The sequence below is a fragment of the Mandrillus leucophaeus genome, unplaced genomic scaffold, assembly GCF_000951045.1.
Source record: "Mandrillus leucophaeus isolate KB7577 unplaced genomic scaffold, Mleu.le_1.0 Scaffold55, whole genome shotgun sequence".
Taxonomy (NCBI): Eukaryota; Metazoa; Chordata; class Mammalia; order Primates; family Cercopithecidae; genus Mandrillus; species Mandrillus leucophaeus.
Window position 1 is genome coordinate 58775 of NW_012105919.1, and position 17311 is coordinate 76085.

The 17311-nt window shown below is 43.0% G+C and overlaps 1 protein-coding gene across 6 annotated transcripts in view; it reads left to right on the top strand.

The window, feature by feature from the left end:
- UBE3B (ubiquitin protein ligase E3B) overlaps nt 1-17311 on the top strand; it is a 59591-nt gene that overhangs the window by 12694 nt on the left and 29586 nt on the right. For 3 of the 6 annotated variants that reach the window (XM_011997829.1, XM_011997827.1, XM_011997826.1), the window contains 7 exons: nt 517-599; nt 7211-7316; nt 7626-7746; nt 9345-9522; nt 11081-11244; nt 12732-12899; nt 17008-17179. In XM_011997829.1, coding sequence (XP_011853219.1) covers nt 517-599; nt 7211-7316; nt 7626-7746; nt 9345-9522; nt 11081-11244; nt 12732-12899; nt 17008-17179 — 992 coding nt within the window. Of the gene's footprint in view, nt 1-17; nt 251-516; nt 600-7210; nt 7317-7625; nt 7747-9344; nt 9523-11080; nt 11245-12731; nt 12900-17007; nt 17180-17311 lie in introns of those variants that run through there. The other 3 variants (XM_011997831.1, XM_011997832.1, XM_011997830.1) reach the window with 1 other exon arrangement.

Genomic DNA, 17311 nt, shown 5'->3' on the forward strand with positions numbered 1-17311 from the left:
CCCTTCCTTCTACCTAGCGCTGTGATGGGCTATTTCCTGATTTGGTTTCACATACTCCTCGCAACAACCCTGTGAGGTGGTCTGTTGGCAGAAGCTGGTATGACTGGCAGTTGTCTCACTAGAGGAAACTTCTACTTCACACCATAATTGAACGGCTTCTAAAATAATATGGTGTCTTTAGATTTTAAGTCTGGCATTATTTTTATTAGCTGTTTTTTTAACTTTATTATTAAAGAATTTCTAACCATAATATTTAAAGTAGAGAAAGAGTGGTAGAGTTAACCTCATTACCCAATACGTTCTTCCCTTTCCTCTTATAAAAACACGGCATACGGTTTTTTTGGTCTTTTTTTTAAGAGACAGGTTGCTCTGTCACCCAGGCTGGCCTCAAGGAATCTTCCTGCCTGGCTCACAGTTTTTTTATCTGAAGGACTCATTTTAGTTTTTTTGCTTTTTTATGTACAAATGAATATAAAGTTGGTATCATCCGCTGACCAATTAAAACGTTCTTTTCAGGTATTATTAACCCGTGGCCTGGCAAGACCCCGTCCTTGTCTATCCAAAGGCACTTTAACAGCAGCCTTTTCTCTAGCATTGCGGTGAGTAAGAAACCATAGCTGAGGTGTTGGCATGTTCTTGAATGCTTCCTCCTCTTGGTTTTTCTTTCTCTCGTTACTGGTATTAGGTATAGACTTGCCCACTTTGTCAGAATTTAAGGGAAATGTTGTTCTTAATGAAAGTGAATACATTTGTGACTGCTCAAACTTAATCTTAAGTCTTGAATATTTCTTAATCTTCAGCCCTGAATATTATTGCAGTGTGATCTTTGGAAACTATTCAAAATTAATTTCTTTTATCTAAAAGAGACCAAAATGCAATCATTTTTCCTTTTGAAGTTTTAATTGACAAAACAAAAAACCTAAGAGCCAGAAGAAGCCCAACAAAGGGCAGGGTGAGAGGATTAAGGAAGTAATGTGAACGCGCATGTAAAATATTAGAATTTGGAGTACCAGAGAAGAGGTAATATTTGCCTTCACTTAGTTTAGAGATGTCAAGTACTGAAGAAGCTAAGTAATTCCTTATGGAAATTATACCTGCAATTCTGAGAATTACCAAACGTAAAACACCATGCTTATTCATAGGTCCAGAACATGTTTAAACTGTCGAGGGGAACACTAGCTTGGGGAGATGTTAATAATCCTGGAAGAGTGTCATGGTGGAACCAGCTTGGTGAAAGCTGCTGCTCTGCCCCCATCTGTGGATCTATAGTACACCTTGATGCTGAGAGCCCTGAGAAGTCCTGCTATGCTAGCCGGACCCCATGGGCTTATTTAACCCGGGGCTGGCCCAAACATATCTGAGCATGGAATACCCCTACCTTGTTTTTTGGATGACGTTGATATCCCATGAAATCATTTTCCATGTAAAACCTATTTGAAAAATGATGGGCTAGAGCATGGGTTGGCCAAATTTTCTAGAAAGAGCTGGATAAATATTTTCAGCTCTCTGGGCCATACAGCCTCTGTCACAACCACTCTGCCATTGCATCTTGAAAGCAGCCGTAGATTGTACAGACGCAAATGAGCATGACTGTGTTCCAGTAAAACTTTATTTACAGAAATAGGCCATAGTTTATAAAACACCTGGTCTAGACTGTGATTTCCACTAACCACTAACCACAGGGGGCTGTTTAAATGAAAATGTATTGAAGTTAAATAAAATGAAGAATTCACTTCCTCAGTTGCATTAGCCACATTTCAAATGCTCAGCAGCCACACGTAACTAGTGGCAGTTGTGTGGGACAGCACCAATATAGAAAACTTCCAGGATCACAGAAAGTTCTGTTGGACAAGGCTGACCTAGAGCAGGTCTGTCCATTGGAAATATAGTTAGAGCCGTATTTAAAAAGTCAAAAGAGACCAGGCACGGTGGCCCACGCCTGTAATCCTAGCACTTTGGGAGACCGAGGTGGGCAGATCATTTTGAGCTCAGGAGTTCGAGACCAGCCTGGACAACATGGCCAAACCTCATCTCTACAAAAAATACAAACATTAGCTGGGCATGGTGGCATGTGCCTGTGGTTCCAGCTACTCAGGAATCTGACGTGGGAGGATCCCTGGAGCCAGGGAAGTCAAGGCTACAGTGAGCCATGATCGAGCTTCTCCAGCCTGGGTGACAGAGTGATACCTGGTCTCAAAAAAAAAAAGTCAAAATAAAAGGGAAATGTAGTATAATGATATATTTTTATTTAAGCTAATATATCCAGAATGTTATTTTTACATGTAATCAATATTTTAAAATTATTTTAATTAAAATTAAATAATGTGTTACATTTTTCTCTTCATGCCAAGTCTTCAAAAGTGGTATGTACTTAGAGCACGTCTGAATTTGGACCAGCCACATTTTTAAGTGCTCAGTAGCCACATGTAGCCAGTGGCTACCACATTAGACCACATGCTTCTGGAAGCTAGACCCTTACACAGAAGAACGGGATGTAACCAGTTATGCTATCATTAGTTACGGAAGTAGACCTAATTATCTAATAGACAATTATGCCTTCATTTCATACTTTTAGAGAAGTTACGTGAGTTGTATTTAATGAGCCCTAATGTCTAGGTACAAACAGGTTTTCCCAGAAGCCTAAGAAACAGATTCACTGCAACTGTCCCTACCCAAGTCACCTTGTGGGGCAGCTCATTCCAGCAGCATTGCCCGCTGTCCTCTGGCAGACACAGTGAAGGTCAGCACACTGAGGCCTGAACTCTCAAACTCAGGAGCAGCTCTGCCTCCCCCTCCACCTTCAGAGACACAAGGTCTAGGAGCACCTCACTTTTCTTTCCTGTCCAGCATCCTTCCCCTGCCCCGGTGTGGTTGTAATTCACATGTGATTCACCAGCACGCTCACATCCAGTCATTCTACCACACTTAAATTCTCCTTTAAGAATATAACCAACAGCCATCCTTGTAGTTTTTCTTCTCTGTATGTATTAGATTCCATTGAATCACTTGTTAAGGCCAGGCTACTCTAAAGCCTTTTTCCCAAATAGTACTTTTCCTCTCTGAATGTTTGTGTATAATTAAACACAATCAGGACCTTTTAAAATAAGGTATCAGTGGTTTCATCATACAGGAGTATAGTGAAAGTCTGTAAAATTGTCAGTGGTGTGCCAAGACATGATCACTAAATCCTGAAATATGAATAGCTAACATTTATGGGCCACACATTGTTCTAAAACTTTTACACATGTTAACTGACTCCTCACCACATTCTCTTACCTCCATTTTATTTATTTATTTGTGAGACAAGGTCGCGCTTTGCCATCAAGAGTGGAGTGCAGTGGCGTGATCAGAGCTCACTGCAGGCTCAAACTCCTGGGCTCAAGCCATCCTCCCACCTCAGCCTCCCGTGTAGCTAGGGCTACAGGCACATGCCCAGCTAATTTTTTTATTTTTAAAATTTTTGTGGAGATGGAGTCTCACTATATTGCCCAGGCTGCTCTCAAACTCCTGGCCTCAAGTGATCCTCACGCCTCAGCCTCTCAAAAAGTACTGGGATTATAGGAGTGAGCCACCACATGTGGCTTTTCTCCAGTTTATAGATGAGGAAGCTAAGGCCCAGAGAAGTTAAACTGTTTGCTCTTGGTCACACAGCAGGAGTGGCCAGGCCAGAAACTAAACCCAGGTTATTTAACTCCAGAGCTCATACTCTTTCTTCTTATTCTTTGTACTTGCCTCACATGTTGGACACATTTTTGTATTTTGAGAATAATATATTTTATTTTAGTAAATAGCACGTGGGAACCTTCCCAGACTTGCCCTGTTCCTCACACTGCCATGGCATTGATTATCTGGACCCCTAGTTTGCCCAGGCACCTAGTCATGTACCCACTAGCCCTGGCTTCTGTTTTTCCCCGTATGCCTGCCCAGCTCCCTGGTTGTACTCTGAGCTCTCTGTTAGCAGGGACTGTGCGTCAGTCATACCTCTTTTGTTTATCCTCCCCACCCCCCCAACCATGTCTAGCCCTGTTAAACATTCAACTAAGCGATCCACCTACAGACTTTGTCACCCAGGGGTGCTTAAATGCAGCAGCTACAGGTGGGCTAAAGAAAGATTCTGTTGACCTCATGCTGGGAAAATCAGTAATAAGAAATTGAGGGAAATGTAGGAGTGTTTGCAGTGTCTGTGGTTTTTGAGTCTGGCCTCATGCAGACTCAAAAGATCACACCCCTCCAAACATTGAGGCAGCCCTGCAGTCCTATAATGCTTCCACTGATATTTGCTCCCAGTCAGTCAGGCCAAATTACTTAGGGATATGGCCCAGGATGGAATCCATAGGTTTCTGTGAGAACCGCCAGAGAATGCCACAGCCCTTTGTGCCCTTGAAACGATGCAGTCCCTTCCTTGCAAATGCGAAGTGACTGGTTGTAGTTTCAGCAGCATTCTCTGTGGTTTGTTTTTCTTCTGTTTAGGGAATTGTGTTGTTCTGTTTTAAACTTCTTTCTAACATGCAGAAAATAACATGGTTCTCTTTTCGTGTGCCCCACTCAGATCAGAGCGGTTAGCTTGGTTGGTTAGCCTCATCTAGACAAGTGGTGAACAGAGGTACTGATATTTTCAACATTTCAGCCTCATAAAATGTCCTTGTTCCAAAAATGGTACTCTTGAAAGTGAAAGTGTATAGTGTGAATTCTGAGAGCCTAAATACCACTAACACCTCTGCTCATTGCTATTGGAGCACGTTAGCTAGAAGAAACCTTTTTTCCCTCTGCAAGTTGTTCTCTTACCTTTTTTTCTGCATGACCTCTGAGTGATTTTTTAAAATAACTTTATTGAAGTCTAATTCACATCTCATACACTTTATTCATTTAAAGCATACCATTCCCTGGCGTTTAGTATGTTCACAGAATTGTGCAACCATCGCCTGCCGAGACCAACTTGGTCAGGGAGAGCCTAACCCAGCAGTGCTAGAGGAATTAAAGACACACAGAAATATAGAGGTGTGGAGTGGGAAATCAGGGAACATGCAGCCTTCAGAGCTGAGAGCCTTGAACAGAGATTTACCCATGTATTTACTGACATCAAGCCAGTGATAAGCATTGTTTCTATAGATTATAGATTAACTAAAAGTATTCCTTATGGGGAAACAAAGGGATGGGCTGAAATAAAGGGATGGGTTGGGCTAGTTATCTGCAGCAGGATCATGTCCTTAAGGCACAGATCGCTCATGCTATTGTTTGTGGTTTAAGAATGCCTTTAAGTGGTTTTCCGCCCTGGGTGGGCCAGGTGTTCCTTGCCCTCATTCTGGTAAACCTACAGCCTTCCAGCCGTGGGTGTCATGGCCATCACGAACATGTCACAGTGCTGCAGAGATTTTGTTTATGGCCAGTTTTGGGGCCAGTTTATGGCCAGATTTTGGGGGCCTATTCCCAACCATCACCACAATCTAATTCCATTAATATTTTATCACCCTGAAAAGAAACCTAATACCCATTAGCAGTCACTCCCTCTTCCCCTCTCCCCAGAACCCCTGGCAACAACTAATCTACTTTCTATCTCTTTGGATTTGCCTGTTCTGGACATCTCACATAAATGGAATCATATAACATGTGGTCTTTTGCTACTGGCTTTTTTCACTTCGCATATTATAATCAGAGTTCATCCATGTTGTAGCATGGATTAGTACTTCATGCATTTTTATGGCCAAATAATACTCCATTATATGGATATACCACATTTGAGTTGTTTCTGCTTTTTGACTGTTATGAATGTTACTGCTATGAACATTTATGTACAAGTTTTTGTGTAGACATATGTTTTCATTTCTCTTGGGCATATTCCTAGGAGTAGACTTACCTGGGTTATGTGGTAACTCCATGCTTAACCTTTTGAAGAATTGCCAAATTATTTTCCAAAGCGCCTGCACTATTTTACATTTCCAGCAGTAGTATGTGAGGGCTCCAGTTTCTCCACATCCTTGTCAACACTTGTTATCTGTCTTTTTTATTTAGCCATCCCAGTGGGTGTACAGGGATGTCTCACTGTCGTTTTGATTTACAACTCCCTGTGATGTACTAGCTAGTGATGTTGAACATCTTTTCATGTATTTATTAACCATTTGTCTATCTTCCTTGGAGAAATGTATGTTTAGATCCTTCGTCCACTTTTTAATTGGATGTTTCATCTTTTATGAGAGTTGTGAATTCTTTATGTGCACATTTCAGAAAAGTGATCTGCAGGTGTTTCCTTCCATTCGATGGGTTGTCTTTTCTCTTTCTTGATAGTGTCTTTTGAATCACAAAAGTTTTAAACTTTGAAGAAGCACAACTTACCTACTTTTTTTCTTTTGACACTTGTACTTTTAGTGTGATGTCTCAGAAATCATTGCCTAATCTGAAATCTCAAAGCTGTGTTTTCTTCTAAGAATTTTATAGTTTTAGTTATGAAGCTAGCATTTAGGTCTGTGGCTCATTTCATTATTTTTTACGTATGGTGTGGGATAGGGATCATTATTTTATTTAATAGTATTTATCTTTTTTTGATTATGGAAGCAATGCATACTTATTATAGAAAACCTAGGTAAAGCAGAAAAACATAAAAAAAAAAAATTTCTCATGATTATACAACCAGAGATACATTGTTGACTTTATCTGTCACCTCAATCTTTTAAAAATGTATCTATATTTATGTTTATTTCGAAACATTATATCTATATATACTTATATATAGTATATGTACTATATGTATACTATATATGTATATATTGTGTATCTATAGTGCATATATACTTTATGCTGCTTAACTGAAGTATGAGTTACTAGTGAGTCGTCACAGAGTGAACACACCTGGGTAAGCACCACAAAATAGAGAAATCGATTATACCAGCACTCCCTCCCCATCACAAACTCCTTTCTCTTCCATGTATGTAGTTTCTCATCCTACCTTTTTTTTAAGTTGATTATAGCATGAGCATTCTTTCATGTCAGTAAATTTCAAAACTGGTTTTTCATAGCTGCACAGTCTGGCATCAGCAACTGTACCATCACTGACTTGCCCATTTCCCTAGTGTGTGTCCCCAGTTTCAGCCTTCAGTTTTCTCAGAAATCCCATGCAGAATAATTTCTAGGGATTTGAGCACATTGGTGGGGTTGTGCTTTTGTTCTGGATGCACATGGAGACCCTGTCTGAATGAGCGGATCTGTCTGTGTCTAGCCCTGTGATTGCTGCACAGTTCTCAGACAATCTGATTCGGCCATTCCTCATCCACATCATGTCTGTGCCTGCTCTGGTGACTCATCTCAGCACAGTGACCCCTGAGGTAAGCAGGCTTTGTGAGTTCCCCGCGAAAACCCAATTGTGTTTTTGCTTTTCTTCTTAGATATCAGAAAGTAAAATGGCTTCTCTGCTCATTTCCACACCTCCCTTTAATGTTCTTTGGGACCAGTGGCCATGATAGACACACTTGTGTTAGTAGCCCAAAGAAGTGGGTTCTCGTCTGTCCATTTTCTTCTTGGTGTTTACTAGCACATCCCGCATAACCAGGGGTTATCTGCAAGTGATCAGGTTCACTCTCTACAGGAAACTGTTCCTGGCAGTTTCTGATTTAACGGTCGGCCATTGTTTGCAGCGCCTCACTGTTTTAGAATCCCATGACATGCTTCGTAAATTCATCATGTTTTTAAGAGACGAAGATCGATGCCGTGACGTATGTGAAAGTTTAGAAGGATGCCATACGCTTTGTCTAATGAGTGAGTATCCGTGGCTGGAACTTGACTGTGTCCTGGCCATCAGGGAAAGCCCAAGTGTTTTGCCTGTCACTATTCTAGAGATTTGGTGGTTTTTTGTAACAGTTGGAAGTGCTTACAATAAAAAACACATATTTAGATAGACAGTTAAAATAGACACGTAAATTAAAATCACATGGAAAATATACTGGCCTGGTAAACTAGTTAAGTGACTGTTAATGAACATTAGATGTCAGCCTTTAGCTTCCTGGCAGTCAAGGAAAAAGTGGAAATGCGGTGAATTGCCTGGATAATTCTCGTCTAAAGGGAGAAGGGAGGGAGTAGTTAGGTGGGGCTTATATCAGAGCAGCGCCTGCATTACCTGTTTTACAGTGTTTTCATTGTAGATGGAAGAAGGGATTTGTTAATAGAAGCATCTGAGGCAGAGGCACAAAATTCTCCTTGTCTAAATTTATTTTAGATAGGAAAAGCTGTTTTTTTTTTTTTTTTTTTTGAAGACAGGATCTCACTCTGTCACCCAGGCTGGACTGCAGTGGCACAGTCATGGCTCACGGCATCCTAGACTTCCCAGGCTTAGGTGGTGTCCCACCTCAGCCTCCTGAGTAGCTGGGACTACAAGCGCACACTACCATGGCCGACTAATTTTTGTATTTTTAGTGGAGACGGGGTTTCTCACCACATTGCCCAGACTAGTCTCAAACTCCTGGGCTTGAGCAATCCACACACCTCAGCCTGTGGGATTACAGACTTGAGAGAAAAACTTCCCTGGGGCCAAATTTCTTGAGGAGTTTATGGTGCGAGTGTTCACATGAGGGATGTTGACTAACTGGTGAACGTTGAATAGCAGCGACTTCCCAGGACATTCAGATATTCTTCAAAGGCCATTTCTTTTTTTTTTTTTTTTTTTTTTTTTTTGAGACAGAGTCTCACTTAGTTGCCCAGGCTGGAGTGCAGTGGCGCGATCTCGGCTCACTGCAAGCTCCGCCTCCCAGGTTCACGCCATTCTCCTGCCTCAGCCTCCCGAGTAGCTGGGACTACAGGCGCCCGCCGCCTCGCCCGGCTAATTTTTTGCATTTTTAGTAGAGACGGGGTTTCACCGTGTTAGCCAGGATGGTCTCGATCTCCTGACCTCGTGATCCGCCCGCCTCGGCCTCCCAAAGTGCTGGGATTACAGGCGTGAGCCACCGCGCCCGCAAAGGCCATTTCTTATGTTGACCCTTGATTTTTAAGCATTAATATAATATTAAAATGTAATACTAACTAAATATCACTTACCTCTGTGTGCCTGACATTTTACCTGCTACTTCATCCTCATATGGACAGTAGGGATCATCATTCCAATCTTACAAATGAAGAAACAAGTTTGAGACATGGATAGACAGCCACAGCGCACTTTGTCTGTGGCAGAACCAGGATTTGAAGTCAGCTCTGCCTGTTTCTTATCTTTGCACCACATAGCAGCCTCCAGCACTGACAGGTGCCCCTTATGTGGAAATGTCTTCCTGCACATGGGATGTGGCCGCCTGAGCCACAGACAGGGAACAGGGCCGGGAGGCACCAGAGTGTTTGGGCCCATCACACTCAGCCTTCTCTCTCTCTAGGCAACCTCCTACACTTGGGCTCCCTCAGCCCCAAAGTATTAGAGGAGGAGACAGATGGGTTCGTGAGTTTGCTCACCCAGATGCTGTGCTACTGTCAGAAGTACGTGTCCCAGAAGAAGTCCAACCTGACCCACTGGCATCCTGTCCTTGGCTGGTTCTCCCAATCTGTGGATTATGGGTGAGTCCCAGATGCAAATCGCTGTCTTTCTTGCCTCTCTCCCACCATCTTCTTCTTCCTTCTTTCTTTCTTCCAGCTTGTGGTGTTTTGTTTCTTATTACAAAAATAATACATATTCATTATATATTAATAAATTGTGAGTAAGAACAAAAGAGGATAAAGACCAGACCATTATCCCGTAAACCAAAGATAACTTGAGTGAATATCTTGTCAGTTTTCCTATCTAGAAATACTGATCGTTTTTTACAAAATTGAAATCATACTATTTTGTATTTTGTTCCTTCCATTCAGTTATGGACCTTATCAATGTTTTTTCTTCTTCACTGTCACTTTTATTGATTGACTAGACTGCCATATTTTGGAGATGCTAAAATAAGACAGATGATTCAAAGGGAATAGAAATCACCCAAAATCCTTTTCAAGAGGTAGAATATAAATTTTTAAAAGTTTAATTACAAACTTAAAAACATGAGAAACACTAGACTAGAAGAAGGGAGATCAAGTAAGGCACAGCTTCACGAATTTGAAACATCTACCTGAGCTGAGATAAAGTGGTTTCTGGAGAGAAACCAGCTCTGCTGCCCACCTGTTTTCTTGTTCACATATCTGCTCGAGGCATGGGGTCCCCGGCAGTTACCCTTGCAGCAGAAAACTAAAGGCCAGGGGAGGAAATCCCCAAATTTGCTCTTTTTTGTACCTGAGTGACATCCCTGGGTCCTATCTAGTTAAAAAAGACTCATTGCTAGGGAACAGCCTGCCCCAGCGTGACACCCCAGCCTGAAGAGGATGGGGCGGAGGTGCTGAGAGTCAGGAGGCTGTGGGAGGTAAGCGAAGCAGAGCAGCACCTTCGCAGACAGCCTGCTCTCCGCTCCACTTCCTCTTCTTGGAGGGCTTGGATGACTTGCTTTGCCTCGCTTTCCTCATCTGAAACCTGGGGATAATCTTCACCGTCCCTTTGATAGGGCTTTCTAGAAGGATTGAATGAGATAATGCATGTAAATCACCTACCAGCAGGCCTGGCCGTGCTCAGGGTTGGTGACTATTAACAATATGATGATCAATGTGGGAACCAGTAGGGGTGTCACCTCATCTTCTTGAGCAGGAAGGTGACTGCAGATTCCAGGAATTTGAGGGATGCTGAGTGCAGTGTGGAGTCAGGCAAGGAGCCCCTGGAAGGCAAGGAAACACTGAGGAGGCTGCTGAGTCATCTAGATTTAGCCCCCCACCACCTGCAGGCCAGCTGTGAGGAGGGAGGCCGTGCAGTGGGTACAAGATTGTTTTTGTCACCTGGGTGACAAGTGCCTTCGAGAAGAGTGTGACTCATGGAGCCTGGGGACCTGGGGAAGGCAGACAAGATGAAGAGTCAATGCCCTTGACATACCAGACCCTCAGCAATGATTTGTTAGTTTCACTTTTTATTTTTGTAATCTTCTTTGCCATGTTGAGTGCCAGGTCCTAGCTCCAGCTCCCAGAGGAAAGCCGTTAGGAGCCGTGTGGGCTGGCCCTGGCCCTGCGTCAGATGGAACTGACAGGCCAGGTCTCCTCTGCTCTCTCCTAGCCTTAACGAGTCAATGCATTTGATCACCAAACAGCTGCAGTTCCTGTGGGGGGTGCCTCTGATCCGGATCTTCTTCTGTGACATCCTGAGCAAGAAGCTGCTAGAGAGCCAGGAGCCAGCCCACGCGCAGCCAGCATCCCCCCAGAATGTGCTCCCAGTGAAGAGTGAGTGGTGGGAGCAGGCCCGACCCTGTCGCTCCACTTGGCTGAAGTGCAGTTGCTGTTTCTTCCTGTGTGGATGTTCCACTGTGTTTGTGGGATGCTCTAACTTTGTTTTTGTTGTTGTTGTTCTTGTTGTTAGAGACAGAGTCTCACTGTATCACCCAGGCTGCAGTGCAGTGGCACAATCATAGCTCACTACAGCATCTAACTCCTAGGCTCAGGTGATCCTCCCACATCAGCCTCCCAAGTATAATAGCTGGGACTATAGGCGTGTACTGCCATGCCTGGCTAATTTTTTTTTTTCTTTTGTAGAGATGGGGGCCTTACCTTGTTGCCCAGGTTTGTTTCCAATTCCTGACCTCAAGCAATCCGCCCACCTCAGCCTCCCGAAGTGCTGGGATGACATACATCAGCCACCACACCTGGCCTCTAGCTTGTTCCACAACAATTTTGAGGCTTGTTAAGTCGCTAAGTTCATATATAGCAAAACAAAAAATCCATAGGAATAGAAAACAAGGATTGGGGAAATAGAAATAAGTGAACACAATCAAGATTGGGTCATAAAAGCATATCCACACACATATGTTCCATTAGGGCCACTGTGGCTACCTGTGGACTTCAGTTTGGTGGTGAACGAACATGAAATGTTTCAGAAACCAACATGAAAAGGGATCTGTGGATGCTTTCTTCTAATTTCTTAGAAGTAGAGCTTTTCTGAGTTCTTAAGAAAATAAATTTCTCCTGTGGGACTCCTTATAAAGGAGCCACTCACTGAACCACAGGCGGGGCTAGCACTTCAGTGGCTTTCCTGTCGCAGGGTCAGTAATGGGTTCCATGGGAAAGTTCTTGTCGCACACTCTTATAAAAAGTTATGGAAAGGCCACTAACGCATAATTTGACAGAGTTACCTGCCTGTGGTGGGTTTTCAGGTTCAGGATGTCTGTTCTTCTGCTACTCAGTGTGTTGCAAAACTCTGTCTCGTAGCTAGCAGTAAGCATGGACTCAGCAAATGTAACTCCAGCAGGATATCAATGGGAAGATTGAAAACAAAAGTAGAATATCATTCAAAACCAGGTGTCAGAACTAGAGGTGGTCATGCCTTACTTCCCTCTAAAGGCACAGAAAATAGAGATGTAGCCGGGGCCCCTGCCTTTGCCACTCTTCCCCTAATATAGTCCTCTGAATTTTTACCATTGTGGGATTTGAAATTTGGTGATTTCCAGTGTAAGAATCCTATGTAAGATCTGAATATGCCTAGCTTATTCTGAGAAATTTTTGGATATTCAGAAGAGATCTTTGGATTGCACCTAAAAACCTGTTGTTAATGTTTTTCTAATTTATCCCAAAGAAATGCCTTAAATTGAGTGAGTTGCCCCACTGTCTGGCCTGGCTGTGCGTTTAGAGCTTTATTGAAATGCTCTTCCTTTTCCAGGGTGGGATTTGGCAGCTGGCTGAGCTGCTGCTCACATGTCTTCTTTTCTCCATGCCAGGTCTCCTAAAACGTGCTTTTCAAAAGTCGGCATCAGTCCGGAACATTCTCAGGCCTGTCGGGGGTAAACGGGTCGACTCTGCAGAAGTCCAAAAGGTTTGCAACATCTGTGTCCTCTACCAGACCTCGCTGACAACTCTCACACAGATCCGACTGCAGATACTCACAGGTTCGCAGTCCCCAAGGCATCTTCTACACCTCTCACGTTTGGCAGTTCGTCTTAGCAAAAGTTGATGTTTTTTTCTGGCTTTTTTGACTCAGAAAATAGATTCTGAAGGAGGGTGTTTTTTGAGCTGTTCCTCTTAGAAATTGATCCACCTCAGTTAAATTGCTCATGCTAACCTCAGTCATAAGCACTTCCATCCCATTCCTGTTTTGTGACTTATTTTAATTATGAAGTACAATTTACTTTTTAAAAGTTTTATGTTTTCTGAGTAAAAAAACAAAAAAGATAGGGTTGCAAAAAAAAAAAAAAAAACTACTTTTAATTCCATAATCCAAAAACAATCAACTGTGCCTGAGTGTACTGCACATATAAAATAAATATATTTAAATTGAAATATATGACGATATCCTTTCCTTTCCGGTAATCATTTTACCATGTCACAAATTCTTCGAAAACCTTATCTTTATTGGCTGCATAGTATCTTATCACATGGATATGCCCAACATTTGCCTTTTTAGCTTAACATGGAGGAGAGCCCCCTCTGAGCACAGAACTGTTGGGCAACACGGGCTTTTAGGTTGCAGCACAGTTGTTATGAATTGGTCTTACAAGTACAAAAGGCCTTTGTAAACCGTGAAAGCCTTTTGTTACATGAAGGATTAAGAACTTCTCTGCTGCATTTTACATTTTTTAGCATCATAAATCACTGCTTCTCTTTCACACTTATCCATTCTTCAAATATTTATTGAGCGCCCCTGTGTGCCAGGCACTGAGGATACAGAGGTGAATGAGACAGCCAATTTCTTTGTTCTCAAGGGGATTGTATTCAAGTAGTGGGGAGACCAAAAATAAGCAAGTAAAAAGTAGGTTTCATATAACAATGGGCACTGTGAAAATGAAAATGCTGAGAGACGATGTTGGCTTGGGCTGCAGCAGGATTTCTCAGCCTCAGCATTACGGACATCTTGGGCTGGCCCATTCTTTGTCATGAGGGGCTGTCTTGTGTGTTTTGGGATGTTTAGTAGCCCTGGTCCCTACTCATAGATGCCAGTAGCACCTTCTCAACCAGCTGTGACAGCCAAATATATCTTCACATTTGGCATTCAGCCAGATGCCTCCTGGGAGGCAAAACCATTCCTGGTTGAAAGCCACTGGCCTAGTGTAGTAGCAATGGAGATTAAGACAGGAGGATTTAGATTTGTTTTAGAGGTAGAAGATAGGGGTCTTACTGGTAGCTTGGATTTGGGAGCGTGAGGACCAAGGGATTTAAAGAGGATACCAGGTTGTTGACCCAACCACCTGTGTGGATGGTAGCACCATTTGCTGAGCTGGGGAAGAGCAGGGGGCAGGGCCTGTGGGGAGTCTGTTGTGTTGTGGCTGTGATGAGGGAAAGGGGCCTACCAGGCATGATGGCAGAGGTGACACTCTGGGAGCGTCAGCTGAGAGATGGAGTGTAAAGCCATGGGCTTTCAGCCTAGGGCAGGTTTCCCAAAGATGAGCAGAGAAGGGGCAAGACCATACCTGGGGCACCCCAGCACCTGAGGGTTTGGGCAGCATCTTGAGTGAGAGGAGTTTGGGGTTATGGTTTGTGTCCAGCTTTTTAAATGAGCTCACATTGAAGCTCATTTTCCCAAGTGAGAGAATCCAAATATAGGTTTTTTAGTCAACTTGAAAATACACACTTTAAGGATGAAGATAAACTAAAGTGTATGTTTGATATTCAGTCTATTTAGCAACTAAGATTATAGAAAATAACACTTGTTTTTAAAATACTGTTGTTTTTCTGCTGACAACTTAGGAAGTGTCTGTACTCCTCACACGCATCTGACAGCACTGGCGCCCCTGCTGGTCTGTCTGCCATTGCTCTGCCAGGCCCACTGTCTCCATCTCTGTCTAAATGGCTTGATATGCAGCCCTGGTTGAATCAGTGTGTGATGCTATGAGTATTCTAGTCTACGCTACGTGAGTCCTTTATACAGAACTCGAGGACACTTGCTTTTCTTCTTTTATCCTATAGGAGTATATCTGTGATCTCCACAGTGTAACTGTTTCCTCTGTTTCTATTTTAACCTGTTTTTGAATTGTGAGATTTCCACATTCTTGGGTATGTTTGATATAACATGGACAGTTGAAAGTCTAGTTATGAGTGGGGCATCTATGTAATCACCAACAGATCAAGAAAGTCTTGCTTCTAAAGGCTTCTTTATAACCACATCCTCCTACCCTTGAAAATGTGAGGTCTAAGCTCTAGGCATAATCACTAAATTGGTACAATTCTTGGCCTCCTTTAGAATTCCTTCAGTTCACCCTCTAAGCATCCTTCAGTAGCACTGGTGGAGTTCCCCCAACTTCCACTGCTGGCTAATATACTTTCCCCAAACAGTTCTGTATTGAAAACTAAATAATTCAGAGAGTACCCTATAAGATGAAAAGTATTATAAGGGCTCAAATACAAGGTGACTGTGCTTTTCTGAGGAACACACCTTACTGTATATTCAGTGATACATGGCATTTCAGATCCAGCCTTTCTAAGTCAATAGCTGCGTTATTAGATGTAAACTATATCAGTGATGTGGCCTGTGTGTCTGATGCCTTGTAGCCATGAGGAAACAAACTTAGAATGTCCTCTGTGTCCCCTTTTGCTTCCTCAGGGTTCCATTTTTGTATATTTCAGAGCCTCCTACCACAGTCATTGACTGCATTTCCACTTGTAACATAAGTAGAATAATAGAGGTAGATGGGGGGAAGCTTTGCCAAAGGTAGTGAGCCTGCAAGATGGTTTAAGGCAGGGGTCAGCAGACTACTGTGTGGGGGCCAAATCCAACCCACTACTTGTTTTTGTCAATGAATTTTTACTAGAACAGAGCCAAATGTTTCTTTCTTTCTTTTTTTTTTTTTTTTTTTTTTTTTTTTTTTTTTGAGACGGAGTTTCACTCTTGTCGCCCAGGCTAGAGTGCAATGGCGTGATCTCGGCTCACTGCAACCTCCGCCTCCCAGGTTCAAGCAATTCTCCTGCCTCAGCGTCTTGAGTAGCTGGGATTACAGGTGCTGGCCACCATGCCCGGCTGATTTTTGTATTTTTTAGGAGAGACAGGGTTTCACCATGTTGGCCAGGTTGGTCTCAAACTCCTGACCTCAGGTGATCCACCCACCTTGGCCTCCCAAAGTGCTGAGATTACAGGCGTGAGCCATCGCACCGGGCTGCCAAATCTGTTTCTTTACACGTTGTCTGTGGCCGCTTTCGTGCTGTAGTTGGTAGCACTGAGTAGTTTTAACAGTGTTAGACTAAATTTAGCCTGAGAATGCCTCCATATTTGGAGTCCTTAGGTAAGGAACTGTAGCCTAACTTAGTATGTAAACTGACTAGAAGTCTAATTTAGGAGTATTCAGTATATTTGTAACAAATAGCTGCCAATCACAGCAGCCTAGCTTCAGTCAATCACAGGTGACCATCTGATCAGACCACGTTCAAATAAGGCAAAGCCGAGGTGTAACCAGTCAAGCTGTCTCTGTACCTCACTTCAGTTTTGCCCCTAAATGTTGCCTGCCCAGAATGCAGACTGGAGCTGTCTGAACCTCTTCTGGTTCTGAGGGCTGCCTGATGGATGAATTGTTTTTTGCTCAAACTTGGCTAGATTTAACAGCAGAGACTTTCTGGCCCACAGTGCCTAAAAATATTTACTCTTTGGCTGTTTCCTGAAACAAATTGCTGATCCCTGATTTAAAGCATAATGCTAAGTCAGACCTGAGTTCTATTCTTGGCTCTGACATATAAGCTGTGTGATTTGGGGCCAATTATTTAACCTCTCTGTGCTTCAGTTTCCTCCTGTATAAGATGGGGATAACGCTGGGCCTCAGAAAGTGGAAAGCAAACAATACATACAGAGTGCTTAGAATGGTGCCTGGTACGTAGTCAGCACCCACTAACTACTGGCTCTTATCATTGTTACTCTTGTGGTGATAATGCTTTTCTCCATAATCCCACCTTCTTCTCATGTGCACTAAATGTTCATGAATAGGTTTAAGTGTTTTGTTTTCCCACTGGATAGGAGAAGTAACAGACCAGGTGGAGTCTCCACCTGAAGCTTAGGTTTCTCTGTCTTTTTTCCAGGTCTCACTTACCTTGATGACCTGCTGCCCAAACTGTGGGCATTTATCTGTGAGCTCGGGCCCCACGGAGGGTTAAAGCTCTTCTTGGAATGCCTGAACAATGACACTGAAGAGTCCAAGCAACTCTTGGCCATGCTGATGCTGTTCTGTGACTGTTCGCGGCACCTCATCACGTAGGTTGACTGCTGTGGGACTGAATTCCTTTCCTAGAATGTGGAGAGACCGAAATACAGTGTCAGTAAGGAAGTCATTGCTAATGTGATTACTGCAAACATTTGGACCTGTGTGGCAGGGCATTGTAAGAA